This window comes from Oryzias latipes, chromosome 9, assembly GCF_002234675.1.
Source record: "Oryzias latipes chromosome 9, ASM223467v1".
Taxonomy (NCBI): domain Eukaryota; kingdom Metazoa; phylum Chordata; class Actinopteri; order Beloniformes; family Adrianichthyidae; genus Oryzias; species Oryzias latipes.
In genome coordinates this window covers 31,557,188-31,575,265 of record NC_019867.2, presented here as the reverse complement: position 1 = coordinate 31,575,265, position 18,078 = coordinate 31,557,188, and the positions used below count along the sequence as shown (strand labels likewise).

The following is an 18,078-nucleotide window of genomic DNA, read 5'->3' as shown; positions in this document are numbered from 1 at the left end:
GAGGTTACTGATGAGATTTATGCGTTTTAATGCCATAGCAGAGTATGCCCCAGGCAAGACCTTAGCGGTAGCAGACGCACTCTCTAGGGGCCCTGAACAGCGTTATGGCGAAGAGACCAGTCATGAGGATGTGGCAACACATATTGAGGTGGTAATGAGTCAGATCCCAGCCACAACGTACAGGATGACAGAGTTAAGACAACACACAGAAAATGACAGTCTGCTACAGGCAGTCATAGGATTCATCAGAAATGGGTGGCCTGAGTATGTTGACATGGTACCAGAGTCGATCAGGGAATTTTATCATGTCAGAGGTTGATGGCTTAGTCATCAGAGGCAGGCGCATTGTTGTTCCCACAGAAATGAGAGAGATTATATTGAGGAGAATACATGATGGACATCAAGGGCTGGTTAAATGCAGAGAAAGAGCTAATTAGTCGGTGTGGTGGCCCAGAATATCGGAGGAGATCGGGACAACTGTGCAACAGTGTGCATTCTGTAAGGAAAACAGAGGTTCGCAGAGAAAGGAGCCATTGATGCCTAGTGAGCTCCCATCAAGGCCGTGGCAAAAGGTTGCCATAGATTTGTTAGAGTTTAGGAAGAAACACTATTTAGTGGTATCTGACTATTACTCCAGATATCTTGAAATACTGGACCTGCCCACAACTACCAGCTGTCAGGTTGTAGCTAAGCTGAAAGCCACATTTGCACGTTTCGGCATCCCGGAGGTGCTGATGAGTGATAACGGACCCCAGCTAGTTTCCGCAGAAATGAGAGAGTTTAGTCAGGAATATGACTTTGTTCATGTCACATCAAGCCCACATTACCCACAGAGTAATGGTCAGGCTGAGCGGGCAGTTCAGACAGCTAAAAGCATTTTGAAACAGGATGATCCACTTCTGGCCTTAATGTCGTACAGAGCCACACCTTCCTCCTCCACAGGTGTCAGTCCAGCAGAACTGCTGATGGGCTGGAAAATAAGAACTACGCTACCCACCTTGCATGACAACCTGAAACCGGGATGGCCTACAGAGGAGAAGATCCGACAGGCAGATGCAGCTGCCAAGCAAAAGCAAGCTTACTACTACAATGGCAGAAATGGAGTAAGACTTTTACATCCACTGCAGCCGGGAGACTCAGTGCTCACCAAACTGGACGGACAGAAAGGATGGACAACGTCTGCCGTGGTTCACAGTTCTAGCTCCACTCCAAGATCCTACGTCGTGGAAACAGATCAAGGAGAGCGCTACAGAAGAAACAGACGACACCTGCAGTTCATACCACCACCACCACCTAAACCTGTCAGTGAGTCCACCAACCAGCACACTCTAGAAGACACGCAGGAAGGGGAAAAGCAGCAAACTCTTCCAATTTCCCCCGGGACGGGTACCGTCACTCGCTCAGGCACAGTGAGCAAAGCCCCAGTCAGACTAGATTGGTGATTTAGGACTTTAGTAGAGAAGATTAGTAATCTCTGAGAATGTATGCTCCCTTCATTTATGCATTTCAGCAGCTGTTTCAATTTGTTCAGCCATTTTTGCTTTAGCTGTTTCTGAAAGAAAAGGAGGGTAAGAAGTTAAAGGAAGTATGTTAATTTTAGGTAATAAGTTGAAGCCTAGAGTAAGAAAGAATGTTTAATTTCATGTAAGAGTATGAAGCCTAGAATTTTTATAAGGCAATTGAGTATTATTAAAATAACTGTTTACACAAAGATGTCATAAGTTCCATTGAGAGTTTTCTAAAACGTTACTTGAAGGGGGAGATGTAATGTTAGAAGTGACCAGTAGAGGGCACTGGTAAGTTAAGCATGAAGGGACTGAGGTGGAAAGAACACGAGGAAGTGGTTGAGGAATGTCTGGAACTGGAATGTATGTTAGAGAGCAACGGAGGAATAAAAGTCTCAAGAGTTGAACCTACAGAGTGTCCTGCAGTCTATTTTATGTCTGTAAGACAAGAACAGACATTACAGTTAGGTTTCGTTTTTGGCACATGCAGAGTTATGTTGTTTCACCTGTTAAGCTTTTCCTTTGCTCCCCCTAGTGGCGGAATTGCGCATTTCGGTTATTTCTTTAAAAAATCATAACTCGCCACAGGAAAGGACTAGAAACTTGCTTTCTTTTTTAAACATTCTTGTGATTTTTACTCTTGATGTGTGGGCCAGACCAAACCACATGGCAGGCCAGATACGGCCCGCGGGCCGTATGTTTGACACCCCTGGTCTATTTGTTTGTCAATCTAGTGAGCAGCGATGCACACTGGGAAATTTCTATGGCACTGAATTTGGGAATTGTAGCTGCTCCGTTCAGCGCTACACAATGGAGAACTGGCTATCTAGTGCACTGAGACACCGCCGTGACGTCACACGTACCTGTGGTGGGTTTATCGGCCTGTGTGGAAGTGGGAAAAGAAATAACTGCATTGTGTTGTATTTGTGTTTTCACACAGATCAGAAATATTTTACCGCTTTACATTATTTCTATTTTATTTGCTTTGGGTATATTGTAATGTACATGTTTGCCATTTGTAATCATGTTTTGCGATTGTGTGAGTGTGAGGGGAGATGTGCTAAAAACTATAGATTCTACCATCACGCCGTAACTGAATGTCATGTTGTCATACACACCTGCGTCTCTGCTGAGTGGAGTGTGCGTAGAAGTGAGACCAGGAGTGACTGTATTGTGTTGTGTTTGTGTTTTCACACAGTGAACTCCCTCATGTTGGATGGTAATCCCTGTGTGAGACTCATCAGTCACACAACGCAGAAGAGTTTGGTCATGGCTGCACACACTCTGCAGCCAGAGTGCGCCCGGCTACTTACATGTTGTGCGTGTCTCTGTGTGCGTGCGTTCGTGCGTGTGTGTGTCGTACGTTGTTGACCATCAGGTGCATGATGGTTTTGGGGATCAGGTCCCTGACTGTGCGGTGGATGATGGACAGGTACGAGTCCACCAGATTCCTGACGATCTCCACCTGTCGCTCCAGCTGAGGATCCAGACTGTGGATCTGGCTGTCAGAGTTCGAGTCCTCTGCCTCCGCCTGCAGACACACACGCCTTTAAACACACACACACACATGCGCGGCACTCTCTGGAGTGACTCTCACCTTCTCCTTGTCCTGCAGGTTGTTCCATGGGAAAAGGAGAGATTAGTGCAAACAGTCATCTGTAAATAACAACGTGCTGGAAGGAATGGCGGCGCTCGGTAAGTGTGGTGGCGCCGCATCCGCAGCTTTCAGGAGTACCACGCTGCGTTCAGGGTACACGCCGGCACGCAGGAAAGACGCCTTCCAGCTGTCCACCTCTTCCTGAGACTCGCTGGCCAACTCCAGCTGACGGTAGTCCTTGTAAACATTTCTGTGACAACACAACAGGAAAGCTCTGCACAGGTCGTAAACAACAACAACAACAACAACACAGGCTTTTCAGAGAACAGCAGCACACACCGGTGTTCAGTACTGAACAGTGCAAAGATGTGTTTGCTGGACATGAAGCTCTTCTCGATGTCCTTCAGTTTCAGATTGTCCACAGGGAGCATGTACTTCTTCTCTTTCTCCTGCATGAAGAGCAACAAGCATCAGAATGCAGACTCTACTTTATGGCTTTATTTTTATTGAACATTTGCAGAATATAACACAAAAAATGCAACATTAAGAACTATACATTATAAGAATACAACACAGTTCTAAGTACAGAATTAAACAGTTTTAACGTTATTCAAATCTTAACTATTAAGAACAAAATGATGAAACAAACTGGTGTTCAATAATAACCAAATACAGCAATCACAGCAGGAAATAATAAGTAACTTAAAATAAAAAATAAATAAAAGAAGAAAATAAAAACAGTAAAAAAGGTAAAAAAAAATTGAAATGCGAGAGTAAATTTATGTCACTAATCCAAAGGATTTACAGAAGTTAATGTTTTTTGAGCCTTTGTATTGTCTTTGCTTCTTCACGAGAAGCTGCAGAGCTGAGCTTTTCCTCACTGTTGTTCTGGTTTCCACCTGCAGTCTCTCTTCTAGAATGAACCTGAAGGCCACACAGCCGCTACATACATGTTCTGCATTTTCCACGCGTGACATTTCGGTCTTTGGTGATCGGTGCGTGATAAACGAAGTCTTTCTTGCCTTCGTCACGTCGATGTGCTCAGATGTCCATCAAGGGTTTCGGCCGACGGGTCTTTACGGGAATTCAGGTTTGAGCTGTTCAAAGGTTTTGGTGAGTATAGAAATGCGCACTTTATGTGTATTTTACATAGTTTATACACAATTATTACGTAAATCTTACGCAGTTTTGTGGGATTTTTGTGAGATACAGAAGCAAATGTGTGTCTTTCCACGGCCGTTCCATTGTTTTCTAACAGACTTTTCACGCATGAACCACCGATGTATAACTTTTAGATCACGTATACGGCGCACACATCAAAACGTATCTATAAATCAAATGATCTTTTGTTTGTAATAATATCACAAAAAGCCCAGTTATTTTTCTGCCTTATCCTGTCTTCTCAGCTTCACGTCAGATCTGAAGTGACCTATTATATAGAAAGGCAGGACAAGGAATAAAAACGATAATAATAAATAATAATAAGCTTTACAGTATTAGCACACGCTGAATAAACTAAAGGAACAATCAACCCGACTTCACTCAGGATTGCGTCATCTCTCTGCTGCAGAGCTCGCAGCCCTGCGCTGAAATTAAACATGAAAAACGCAAAAAATAAAGCGATTGTGAGGATAAAAATGATTTAAATTATGAGAATCAAATGTATATATGGCATTTATGGAACAGGTTATCTCATGACGGCAGGTGAGGAAGACGGCAGGTGAGGCATGGCTGTCACCTGCCTCTCTCCAGATCGCACATTCCTGGTTGAAACGTGTTTCAAACAGGAACTAAAAAATCCAGAACCGATCCCAAACCCCCAAAGTCAGGATCAAAACCGCCCCATTGACCTGGAAACCTGCTCGTTAACTTACGAGTCTCTGGACTGGCGGTTGACTGGAACATACCATTGCTGCAGAGGGACGGGGGGGGGGGGGGGGGGGGGGGACCCAACACTTTGACATGATCAATCCTATTTTCAGAGCAGTAATTTATTTTCATGACAGAGTTCAGCTCCGGGCCCCTAAAGAGTTGGGGGCCCCAGGCAATTGCTAACCTTTGCCTAATGGTAAGTCCGCCCCTGATTAATAAACATCAAATCAATTATTAGGAATCAATTACTGTTCTGGTTAAAACTCCTAATGCAAAAGCATGGCTGCACAGTCTCAGCCAGAAATATATTTGTAATTTAGTAATCAAGGCTGCAGAGACTGACGGCAAAGACCCTTTGAGTTGGCATTGAGAACTTCCTCATCAACTGCTGATAAATGGTTTCTCCATGACCTATTGATGTGCACGCACGTGCATGAGTGTGTGCGTGAGTGTGTGCGTGTACATCTCAGTCAGATTAGTCATAAAAGGGGTGGGGCAATTGATGTCAACGCAAATGCGTCGGAATGTGGAACTCCTACCACACGATCGAGGAGACGGGGGCGGTTCTGCGACCACACAGGGGTGGTAGAGTGGGAGTTGTTTGTCCCCTCCCCATGCATGTGCCGTGGGGGAGTCCCCTCAGCCATGAGGCTGTCATGAAATGCTTAAGACCTTCATCTTACGTCTCTATGCTTGTGTAGATGAATCCACACTTGTCCGTCTTTCTGGAGGTTGGCTGTTTCACCAAGAACCAAAAGACATTTGTGCCAAAACAGACACAAGAGCCAAAGACCTGCCATGAACGTTTGGCTTTACATCCGTCACATCTGCATTCAGCACTGTGGTTGGCCTGGAGACCCTTACATGGTAGTTTTAAGAACACGACACGGGTGGTCTGCCTGTTTATCCTGACCAAAGGAAATAAGAGTTAGCTTGATGGGGACTTACCTCATCATCTTTGTACCAAGAGAGGGTCTCTGCGGTCAAGACAAACCAGTACTCCTTGGCTCCGCCCTTCATGATGCCAATGTTGTTGATAGTTAGCCAGCCTTTGCGGATCACCTGTGTGTGCAACAACACGGGAAGAGCATGTGCTTGGTTATGATGTCATCTGTCTGTACTTGTGACATCACGTCTTCATCAAATCACCAAAGAAGCCCAAACACATCCAGATTTCATCGATCCTCTCAGAAGCACAAACACACACTGAGCTTAACCTAGAAAAGCTCTGATTGAAAATGTCATCTAATTCTGCTGAACGTCAGCTAAAGTGAAAGCATAACTCACAGTTTAAACCAGGGGTCCTCAAAGTGTTTGTAGAGGAGGGCCAAAGTAAGAAGTCGACATCAGACTGGGGGCCAATTTTGGTGAAAAACAATGGATGAACAGAAAAAGTTGTTTTTAGTAACTTTAATGACCAAGTGTCATTTGTAGAGTTAACCAGATGTTTTCCAGAGGTTGCTGTCCAGATCTTCTACTTGTCTAGTATTTGTATCATTTGACAGACTTTCTTTTGCTCTGGACAAACAATGTCAGCTACTTTCTGCATTTATTCTTTTACAAACCCCCCGTCACTGAAGGGTTTGCTACACCGGGCTAATTCCAAAGACACAACGTAGCTACCAGCTTCTGTCACAGCTTCACTGGATTCAGACATTTCTGTAAACATCTGCTGTGCAGCATCGCCTCGCTGTAGTTGTTGGAGCTTATTGTTGCGCTCCTCTCCGGTAAATTTGTCATAGTTTTCATGATTTGTAACATAGTAACGATTTCTATTGATTTCTTTGAGCAGTGCATTTACCTGCTTGTAAATCAGGCACATGACTTTATCCATGAGGTACGACAAAGTAAACATTTGTCCACTTAGCTTGAAAGCGTCTTTTCTCCTCGCCAACACAACGTTTTTCCTCAAAGGAACCTGCTCTGGCTCTCTGTTATTGAGGGCCACAAAAAGTCTTCCCGCCATTGGCCCCCCCGGGCCACACATTGAGACCCCCTGCTGTAAACCATTAAACTGACCACATAACTTTAAACTGCCCTGTCTGTAACTCAATGACTACATAAGAGAACTGGACTGAGTGACACCTCCCCCATGGCGTTCCAAACAGGAAGTGGCTACAGGAAGCCAAATCCCACAGACTTCTGCAGAGAAATGAACAGCTGTTAGTCATTCTATTGTTCAGAAGAACCGTTCTGGATCTGATACCCGTTTTTTGATCCTGTTCTCAATAGTTCTCATTTTTCTCATGATTTTTTTTATAGTTCAAGTTATTTAAGTTATAAACGGACCACTCAGACGCTTCGATAAAAGTATGTGGGCTCACTTCAAACGTACGTAAACATTTGATTGACAGATTCTCCTGAGCCTGCTCGCAAGTGGTTGGGATGTGGCCTAGATTGGCGAAAGTGGTTGCCATGGAAATGCTGACTCAGACCCGTCACTGCTTCCTGACGATGTCTGGCTCCAACAAGGCAACATCCATGTCGCGAACTTATTGGTCGACCAAGCTGCATCGACTAATAAGTAATAGAGAACACGCTTACGTCCCATGACTTCACATGACGCCGAAATAAATGGATTTCTAAGAGAGCTAAGATGTTTGTAAACCAAAGCATTCAGTAAATGTGAACCTAAATCCACTCAAACACAAACCGTCATTGGCAACCAAACAGAAACCCGACCCTAACGCTAAACGTAAGCAGAAACGAATCAATCTTTCATACAAGAACACTCACTCACCATGATTTCGTCCTGGTTGCCACAGCAACGGAGGCAGAAAGAAGGATGGAGAGGAGAGGTGGTGAGTTGAAAAGAGAGCAACAAATGAATGACTTTTCCATTCATCCATCTTTAGCCCCGCCCCTCCCAGGTCCACCAAACACTCACCTGGTTTCCTGCAGCCTTCTTCTTACTCAGCTGACTGCTCTTTTGCTGTGCGCTGGCACGCACACGCACACACACACACACACACACACACACACACACACACACACACACAGAGGAGATGTTAGTGTTTGAACAGCTTCCGTGGCTGGGATGCAGGTGAGTCTTCCTGGAAACAGGTGACATCTGTGGACCTGCTTTTTTATCAGGTTAATTTGGACTTTGTTTGAAGAGTCTTACTTTGCAAAGCCAATAAAGTCCTCGTGGTTGGTGTTCACATAGGCCAGCTCGATGTCAATCAAAAGCAACACCTGAGCAGAAAGATGGACAAATAGAACGACAGAGAGACAGTTTCCACATCAACAAAACTCTTCCATAAAGGAACACAAACGACCAAAATCTGTGTGCTCTGGGTTCCTCTTTTCCAAACACAAGTGCGTGTGGAGAAAAGTGTGCCAAAGGTACAGGAGTTGTGGTGCTGCTCTCCTCACAACAGACTTTAGTCATGTCAGGGTAGGTATCTAAACAAAAAGGCTACTTCTTCATGAATGTCATCCGTATTGGCACTCCTATGTGACAAACCTGGTCTTTAGTGCGGCTCTCTCTGTCTCTGATGTGCTGAGTGACGATTCGCTCCATCTCCTCTCTGAGCATCGGATACTGAGCCAGCTGCAGGCAGAGAGCGGGAGGTGAGAAAGAGGAGGCCGAAGCCCAAAGCTGATGGTCAGGAGTAGGGGTGTCTTTTAACAAGGATCTGATCCTCTGAGCTAAAGTGCATCCAGATCATCTTCATCCAGACAGAAATTCCTGCTACTGAACAGTTTTCCAGATTCTTGGATTTCTTCCAGATCATCAAGTTAAATGAAATCTGTGTCCAAACCAACCAGTAAACTAGAATGAATGTCAAATCCATTCACATGTTAGTTTCCTAAAGTTCACCACTGTTGTTTTTCCACATCCAGAGAATCCAAAGGGAACATTCTTAGAACATTCTAGACACTGGATGGTCACATGACTTTATTCACAGTCTGTCCACACATTGGACTGGAATGATGGACTGATCCGGGTTGATGACATTACATGCGTGTGGTGTTTGCTGATGCACATGGTCGTTTTTAGTCAAATGAACCTCCAGTGTCTCAATCCAATATCCATATAATCGATTTATTTCATATTGAGATGATTTTAAAATGGTCTAACAACTTGCCTCAGACAGATGGATCTGGTTGCATTCTTCATAGTAAAATAAACTACCATGTCTCAATCCAAATGTTATTTTCCAATATTTATTATCAATTTATCGCATTTTGAAGCAATTTTCTAATGGTTTAAGTTGATTCAAATTTGCCTCAGACAGATGGATCTGGTTGGATGGTAGGAATAGAAATCCATGAATGGTTACAACCCTAGTCTGAACGTGATCAGGAAGGTGAGTGAAACATTGGAATAAGGCTGAGAGCTGGTCACGGTGTAGCTACGGTAATCTGCAGGATCCGGTTTGCAGTACCTTCTGTGTGCACTGCCTCACGGTGTTGACAAGCTCGCCGATGACCATGTCCACACACTTCTGACACGGCTCTTTGATCTGACCAATCTGCCGTTTCACAATCGTCTCAAACGCCATGTCAGGTGTGAACAGGCCGGTCCTGCGCAGAAACCCAGGTGAGAACACTCAGGCACCAGCAAACAAGACGGTAACAGCAGCACACTACACACACACACACACTTCAGAAACCTGAGCCCTGAAACAAACACATTCACCTGACAACACAAAACAGAAACCACACTTGCAGTTGTGGTAGGACATTTTCTAGTTTAGACAACAGGGTTTATCCTCCAACATTGTACTCTAATCTAGTACACACATCGGCACACAAACTCACCTGTAGCCAGTACAACACCCCAGAATTACCTGATTCCGTGGATGTTTTTGATGGCGTAGCTGATCTCTTTGCGGAGAGTCTTCTCGTCGCTTTCCAGCTGGAAGGGGAGCACATTCATGGCATCTTCACTTGCTGCAGGCTTTGCAGTGATAGATCTCCATGGTGACAGCAGGCGACTTGTTTACCTTGACCATTTCGAAGGGGAAGCGTTCATGAAAGATGCGGTTGATCTTTGCTCCTCCCGACAGTTCATACGTGTCCACCTGGTCTCCAGAGCCTTCGATCCGCTTCTCAAAGTCCACCGCAAACTGTTGCACCATCCTGACACACGTGTAAGATACTGGGTGAAGTGTGTAGTACTGTGTAGTACTTTGTAATACTGCGTTTTGGTACTGACTGCAGAAGAGCCTTGGTCTTGCGGCTCGGGTCGTCCGGTCTAAAGTTCTTGTACTCCTCCACCTCTTTCTCAATAGACAGCAGCTGGCTCTGAAGTTTGCTTCGAAGGCCCGGCAGCGTGTCCCGGATGTGGTTGGTCAGTTGCTAAAGACGGCACAGAGAGACTTTGTTGCTTTGCTGATGAGGTTTGACCGTCATGATCAACCAGGACACGGCTTCAGTGTCAGCTCTGCTTCGCTGGCAGCAGGAGGATTAAAGACTGCCTTACCTGGTTTAGGATTTTCTGTAGGTAGGCAGTCCCCATGCGGTCAGCCAGGTGGCGGTATGCGGGATGGGACAGGAAAAACTTTCTCTCGGCCTGCAGAGCTGCTGTGATGTCTTTCTTCCCATCGATGTCCTTCTGGCTGCGGTTCACCACACCGATGTAACCTGCAACCAGACTCGTCTGTTCGTGTCTCCACCTGGAAACGCCTCAGCAGAACTGCACACCTGTTTTGAGGTCATCTGTTGAAGAGTCAGGGCGAATGTCTCACCTCTACGGAGCGGCAACAGTTTGTTCTCCAGGATGTCTCTGGCATCGGTTCCCTCATCCATCAGATCCAGTTTGGTGATCACTCCGATGGTCCTCAAACCTGCAACACATTTGCATCGTTCAGCCTGGGGGTGTGCAGGTTGCTGTGGCAGATGTGGGACGAGACTCCCACCTTGTGGGTCAACCTCCTTGGCAATCTTCAGTGCATCGGAGTTGGCGAGGTCAGAGTTGGCGGGTGAAACGGCCAACAGGAGGCAGTTATCTTTGGTAACAAACTGCAGGAGCATGTCTTTGATCTGTTGCTCAATGTCGGGGGGCTGATCGCCCACCGGGACCTTCGTCATCCCCGGAAGGTCCACCAGGGTAAGGTTCAGCACTGCGGGTGCAAAAACCAGGCTCATAACAAAGGGGCCATCCATGAACATGTCATCCTCTGCTTGAACTCAGACTGAATCTGGACAATCCGTCCTCCAGGCAGGAGACAGATTGTCCCTCCTGTTTCATACCAGGTCCAGGACTGGGAGTGGGACCGGGGGCTTACCGTTGGGGGAGTACACCCTCAGGTTGATGGGAACTGGACTGATTCCTTTGTTGTGTCCGGTTATTCGGTCCGTCTCGGCTTCGATCTCCTGGCGGACCTCATCAAAGTCTGTGAACTTCTTTCCTTTACAGTGCAGGAACTCTGCATACTCTGCTCAAAGACACAGATGCATCCTATCACTACACGGCTTCTGGCACACTCAAGCAATGCCACAAAAACCAGCAGGGATGTTGGGTAACAGACATTTACCCCCCGTTAGAAGGGTTTCTCTGAAGAACTCTGCCTCAGGCATTCATTCGCACAAGAACAAATGTAACATTAACAATAGAAGTTTAATTTTCTGAATCACTGGTCATCTTCAAACTGGACATTACTGTTCATTATTCAGATGAAATGAGTTCACAGATCTCATATTTTCAGCAGCTCTTTGCTCCCGCCTGTAACTAAAACCTTCCCTTAGTTGCTCTGGACGTCTGCACTGGACATGTTTCACTTCCTCATGGCTGCAGATCACAGACCTGGGAGAATTTAATTGGCTTCTCGTCGAATAATGAGACCAAAACATCTGTTCTAGACAAACGCTGCTTTGAGGAGCTTTATCCTTTCTCTGCATAAGTGGGACTCCCTGTAGGTCAAATGTTCATCTTTCACTCTCATCCTCTTCCTGCAGATTGTGTCCATAAAGCCTTCAGGAATTCTGGAGGGAAACATCAGGGACTGATAAAAGAAAATATGTCTCCACCGTTCTGTTTACCCAACTCCTTGTTCTCTCAGTGATTCCTGCTCCGGCTGCAGAATCCAGCTTCAGCAGATGATCAAAAAGATGCAGCCGATTAGTTAAAAGGACAGCGGAGCGGATCTGCACAGAAGAACTCTGCCCGGCTTCTGCAGAGCTCCAACAGACACTGCTTCACTCCCAAAGGGAAAATGTCCTCAATCTTTGACTAAAACCCTGACATCCTCTTCCCCTGGTGCTGAAAACACAGAGAGGGTTACACAGGCCACTGATGCTCCAGGGATGCCCCCCAGGTTTCCTCAGGTGTGGCTGGAGGCAGCACCTGCAGAAGAAGTGGCGGCCGTGGTGCAGCGGTAGGGCGGTCGACTCATGATCGTAAGATTGCAGGTTCGATTCCCGCCTTGCACGCCCATGTGCCGAAGTGTCCTTGGGCAAGACACTGAACCCCACCTTGCCTCTGGTGGGAGGTTGGCGCCAGTGTTTGGCAGCGGAGCCGCCATCAGTGTGTGAATGTGTGTGTGAATGTGTGTGTGCATGGGTGAATGGGACTGTGACTGTAAAGCGCTTTGGGCCTTCGTAAGAAGGTAGAAAGCGCTATATAAGTATACGCCATTTACCATTTACCAAGCTCCGCCCACAGGTGAGCAGAGCGCTCCAGCAGAGCTGCCGCTTGGGTGCAGCGGCGGCATCCATCTGCTCCACCCAAGAAAAGCCTCACACAGCAGGTGGAGCTGAAGGGGAAACCGGCCAAATGATTTTCAAAATTAAACTGCTTCCTAAGGCAACCCCCCCCCCCCAAAAAAGAAAAGGTAAAGTCCCATTATCTGTCTCACAGTCAGATTTCCCCCCAACTGTCATGATCACATCTGTCTGCAGGAAGGGGGTGGTCGGTGGTGAACAGCGTCTGTTCAGTCTCACCTGTTGGACAGGTGACAAGCTGGAGCACCAGGGGGCGCCGAGTCACAATTCCAGAGCCACGAGGGAGGAAGTCTCTGTTGGGGAGGGAGAAGCGAATGATTACAGACACATCAGACTCACAGCAGCGACTGCAGAGCCCCCGAGGTGGAACACTGGAAAAAAGTCAGGTCTGTCTGCTCCTGAGTTATTACCATTTCAAATACTACGAATAAAGAAATACTCAGAAATACCATTTTAATTATTCTTATCCATGTCCTCCATCTTCAGAAAAATGCACAAGAACATGTCAGAAACACCACAAACACACATGGCATTGGAGTGGGTCTTTCAGGCACAATTATCTACAAAACACAAAGAATAATAATCACATTTGGAGTTTTCTAGATGATTGTCTGGTCACCTTTCTCTCTCTCTTTCTCGTTGTTCAGGAAGCAGTTGTGGGACTGAACCCGACTGAAGTGTCAGGAGTTTCAGTCAGACTCTGGTCACCGTCAGCAGACATCTGGTGGACGGTGTTTCGGTTCTGTCTGGGACACATCATGACTGGACATGGACTTCCTGCTCCACGGAGCTTTCAGCCTGTTTTCTCATTGAAACACTCAGTCATGATGTACCTCAGGGATCATTTGAAGGACCACTATTGATAACTGTATCTGGTAATTTACTAACAGAACTGTTCTGATAATAAACAAATCATATAATGTATATTGCATTGTATTTCATTATATTATATTATATAATACTAATAAGTCATTATAAATATTATACATAATTATATTATAGTATAGTTTAAAATATTATATAATTTTAAACTATACTATATAATATACATAGTATAATTATGTATGTTATAGTATATTTTAAAATCATATAATATAATGTAGTATAATATATTATATAACATACTATATTATATTATACTATATTACATTATATTACAATACATTATATTATTTTATACTATACTATATCACATTGCATTGCATTACATTACAATACAATACAATATAATATTATTATTATATATTATTATATTATTGTTATATTATATGATATTACACTATATTATATTACATTACATTACTTTATTATGATATTCTAGATTATACTATACTATATTACATTACATGACATAAATCCCTGTCAGTGACGTGAATACTTTAGAGGAGCAGCAGCTCGAGGAAGAACATCGTCATGACATGATGACAGTGGATGTGTGTGTTTGCCCTACAGTCAGCTTTCACGCACACACACAAACACACACACCAGTTATTTTGGTGCAGCTCTTTGACCAGAACTCCACATGATCAAGCGTGACCAATCAGAGCTGAGACCCAGACAGAGAAGCTCTCTTCAGGCTGAGATTCAGTGTGTTCAGCCAATCATGCGTGGGCTTCCAGCAGGACTCAAACTACAGCCTCAAAGACAGGAGGGTGTAATCTGCACCTCCTCGTCTTTGTTCTGTAGCAGTGAACACTGCTGCTCTATTATTCTCTGGGATTTGTTTTTCATTCGTTGTATTTTCTCCAATGTGTGATCATTGTCCTTCAAATTAAGAGTCTTTTCTGCATGACTCAGGTCAGAGTAACGGGTTAGAATGTGAAGATTTTGGAACGATGACCTTCAGACAGATGAAACTCAGCTTCATGTTCACCGACACTGAAATGAACAAAGCTTCTGTTTAAAACACGGAGGAGGCTCGGTAGTGGTCTGGGCATCTGGGACAGGGTGTTTTGAATCTGAGCAGGTTTAATAAAGTCTCATTTTTTCCACGACCGTTCCACCTATGACTTTTCTCGCATGTTTCACCCATGTATAACTTTTATTTTGTGTATACAGCGCACATTTCACATTAAACTACATAATCGACGCACAAATTTTGGGCCAGATTAGGCTTTTACGTTGGTTTACGTGTTCCTTGCGTGGTTTATTCGTACTTCTTCTGTGGTTTAACGTGGTTCATTGATACTGATACATCTGTAGACATACATCTTTCAACCTTTAGACCAGAACTTTTCTCACTTTTTCCACGTATGATCAATCTTGTTTTTATTTATTTATTTTATTTCATTTTCTTACCCACTGTTTTTTAAATTATTAATCTTTTTATCTATTAATCTTTTTAGTCTATTGCTATTTTTTACTATTTTTATCGTTTTTAATATGTGTATGTGTTTTATGAGTGTGAGCAGATGGCCATTTTTAAATTTCCTCAGGGATTATTAAAGACTTTTTCTATTTCTATTCTATTTCTATTCTATTTTCATCCGTGCAATATGCACAAAAAGTACACAGTGGCCGTGACCCGACCCGTAGAAAGGTAAGTCTAAAGCTGTGTCCAGGCTCAGCCATGCGCGTTCAAGCGACTACTTCCAGTGAAAGGTCTAAAGGTGTGTAAATGTGCGCTTCAAGCTTCTGCATTCAAAACTCGTGAATCTTTTACGACCATTCTTTAGCTCTACGTGTTCCAAACGCGCAGCATTGAACGCGATTTAAAGTTAACCAGCTTAAGCTCCGACCAATCAGGTTCTTGGATTTGGCGTCCCCCTAAAATTCAAGGAAGAGCCAACCGTTTGAAACCTGATCATAGAGGCCAAATGAATGACTTCAATCATTTTAAAAGATTTTTCTGCGCGGCCAGATTCTATGACTTTAAGTCTTTTCTAAAAATCGGAATAGAGCTGTGAAAGAACAAGATTCACCAGATTTGCACCACTTTGACTTTTGGCACCAAGTCTTCTCCAGCTGTAGGTGGTGGACATGTGCTAATAAACTGTAGAAGGAGAAGTCCCTTCCTGTGTGTGGAATGTTCAAGAACAGACGTTTAGCGTGTTCTTGAATGCGTGTCAAACGCCCGGTGTGCCTGTAGCTCGAGTCACAGGTGGGAGGTCTTCCAGCAGAACATCCAGAACGAGAGACAGAACATTTGATGGTTCTGAAGTGTTCTCCTACCAACACTAATCTAAAGCCTGAAGGTCTGAGGAAGGAGTCGAACCCTTCAGACCTCAGGCGGTCAGGTCAGGGGGGTTTGATGAGGAGGAGCAGAGCACCTGCTGACAGGGGTAGAAGGATCCTAATGTAAAGGTAGAGGAGGCAACATTTTGGACCTTTTCTGTCTAAATGGTTCCATTGAACGAGAACTCAATCAGTCGCTGGTGAAGGTTCTTGTTCATCTTCAGGTTGAGTCACAGCAACTGGATTTCAAATCTTCTTCTCGCCAAAACCCGCCAAAAAAAAGGAAGATTTGAAGTCCAGCTGCTGTGACTCAGTTCCACCAGGGTCTTCCTTTCGTCTGATGCTTGGTTAGTTTCAGAGACGGCTGTTGGTGTTGACAGAAGGACCGACGTGTCTGCTGTCTGAATCTTTATCCCTTGTGCTACCTGCCTTCCATTGAGGTGTTCTCCCTACCATGACAAAGGTGGATAAAGGTGGAAAGATTTCATGTAATCCATGGACACCAGTGAAGATCACAAATCATTGAAGAAAAAAGGTTCAGAGCACTGTCTAGTGGGTCTAGATGACCCAACTCCTAATGTTGGGAGTTGGGTCATCTGGACCGGTATCGGCTTGTTCAGGGCACCGTCTTGTGGGTGGGGTCATTTGGACCCCACAAGACAGCACAAGGGTTAAGCAGGTCTTGTGATCGGATCTCTGAAGGTCCTCCTGCCTGCTTAACCGCTCTGCTCCGGCAGCAGCGGGTATCAACCCCCCCACAGCTGCAAACAGGATTTACCATCATGAATGAGCAGCACCCAGTCCTGAATCTGGGGGCTCCTCTGGGCTCATGAGGGGCTGATGGGAAGACCTCAGAGGAGCTTAAGAGGACGGATGAAGAGCTCAGCCCTGAGTTCGGTCTGCAGGCTCATGCCGAGGTTCTGAAGGCATCCCTGTCATTGCGCCTCCTTCAGCGCCACGCCACTGCTTTACTGAGGGCCCCCACAGCAGAGAGCTGCATCCATGCCCCCCCCCCCCCCAATATAAGCGATTATTTCCATTTGATTCCTGCCCAAAACTCTGGTTCCACAGACACACCTGACGCCAGGTGCGCTCCAGCATCACGACAGACCGGTAGGTTTGAGAACACTTGATGTCACGCACCACCAGCGCACAGGCGGCTGGTTCGGCAGACGGACACGCGCACACGGAGGGAGATTCACCTGCCCACGAAGTTCTCCAGAACCGAGCTCTTTCCCGCGCTCTGCCCGCCCACCACCGCGATCTGCGGCAGGTCCAGGCTCGCGTTCTGGCCGATGGCGGAGAAGGCGTCCTGCAGCCGGTTCACGAGCGGGATCAGCTCCTCCATGCCCCGGTTCCCCATGGCGGCGGCGGCGGCGCGTCTGTCCCGGCCGGTCACTGCCTGATCAGGGATCGATACCCGGTCAGCTGATCGATGGAGATGCTGATGACAGGTCACCTTCAGCTCTCCTCCTCTCGGCTGCAGGGAGGGACCGCGCGCGCGCACAGTGCTGATGGAGACCTTCACAATAAAAGCCTCCGTCTTCTCATGTTTTATTTTGAGGTCTTCCTTCCTCCAGGTGGGAAGACTGGACGGATGTTTTCACAAACTGTGAGGGGGCAGCAATAGGGCTGTAGAATTCAGGAAAATCCACATAATAATTTAGGAAAATCCACATAATAATTTAGTACATATTTAAATTCTTCCATTTTTCTCAGCTTTTCTGTGTAACCAAACACTGAGTCCTTTCTGCTATAACAGTTCAGGAAAACAGTCAACCAGATGAACACTAGAAGGCATTGGAACAAAGCTTTACTTTTTGACAGTTTAAAATGGAAAAACTCACCAATTTACTCATAAAAGTTTTTGTTTTATTTAAGTTTGTAAAAAAAAACACACACACACATTTTGTTTCTTTAACCAAATCCTTAATTAAAATGTTCTTCAATCAGAAATGACGGTGTTTAAAATCCGTCGACAGGCTTGGCGGACTTACTCAGCGTTAATGCTGAAGCTGAACACACAGCCAAATGAGATCAAACTGTCAATCTGAGCTTAAGTACAAACTGGAGGTTAGCAGAATAATCCCACGGGACAGAAAACTAAACCATCAATGAGCTCAAAGTCAGGAATCCCAATCACTGTCCAAATCCATTCACTGCTTTTAAGGCAAACTCTGAACTCCAATTATTCCAACTCATGAACCTTTTCAGAGGACCATGGTGCTCACCTGCTCAAGTGGGCGGAGCCATTAAAAC

The 18,078-nt window shown here is 45.3% G+C and overlaps 1 protein-coding gene across 3 annotated transcripts in view; it reads right to left on the bottom strand.

Moving 5' to 3' along the window:
- Nucleotides 1-17,331, bottom strand: part of LOC101154874 (dynamin-1) — a 34,013-nt gene extending 16,682 nt beyond the window's left edge. For 2 of the 3 annotated variants that reach the window (XM_011479739.3, XM_004072987.3), the window contains exons 1-19: nucleotides 17,022-17,331; nucleotides 12,865-12,938; nucleotides 11,211-11,360; nucleotides 10,842-11,045; nucleotides 10,671-10,769; nucleotides 10,406-10,566; nucleotides 10,139-10,281; nucleotides 9,927-10,062; nucleotides 9,771-9,838; nucleotides 9,366-9,504; nucleotides 8,441-8,527; nucleotides 8,099-8,169; nucleotides 7,862-7,913; nucleotides 7,715-7,726; nucleotides 5,923-6,036; nucleotides 3,442-3,551; nucleotides 3,241-3,352; nucleotides 3,103-3,114; nucleotides 2,869-3,036 (exon numbers count right to left, since the gene is read on the bottom strand). In XM_011479739.3, coding sequence (XP_011478041.1) covers nucleotides 2,869-3,036; nucleotides 3,103-3,114; nucleotides 3,241-3,352; nucleotides 3,442-3,551; nucleotides 5,923-6,036; nucleotides 7,715-7,726; nucleotides 7,862-7,913; nucleotides 8,099-8,169; nucleotides 8,441-8,527; nucleotides 9,366-9,504; nucleotides 9,771-9,838; nucleotides 9,927-10,062; nucleotides 10,139-10,281; nucleotides 10,406-10,566; nucleotides 10,671-10,769; nucleotides 10,842-11,045; nucleotides 11,211-11,360; nucleotides 12,865-12,938; nucleotides 17,022-17,182 — 2,073 coding nt within the window. In that variant the 5' untranslated portion in view covers nucleotides 17,183-17,331. The remainder of the gene's footprint in view (nucleotides 1-2,868; nucleotides 3,037-3,102; nucleotides 3,115-3,240; nucleotides 3,353-3,441; nucleotides 3,552-5,922; nucleotides 6,037-7,714; nucleotides 7,727-7,861; nucleotides 7,914-8,098; nucleotides 8,170-8,440; nucleotides 8,528-9,365; nucleotides 9,505-9,770; nucleotides 9,839-9,926; nucleotides 10,063-10,138; nucleotides 10,282-10,405; nucleotides 10,567-10,670; nucleotides 10,770-10,841; nucleotides 11,046-11,210; nucleotides 11,361-12,864; nucleotides 12,939-17,021) is intronic. The other variant, XM_011479737.3, reaches the window with a different exon arrangement.
- Nucleotides 17,332-18,078: the final 747 nt, after the last annotated feature.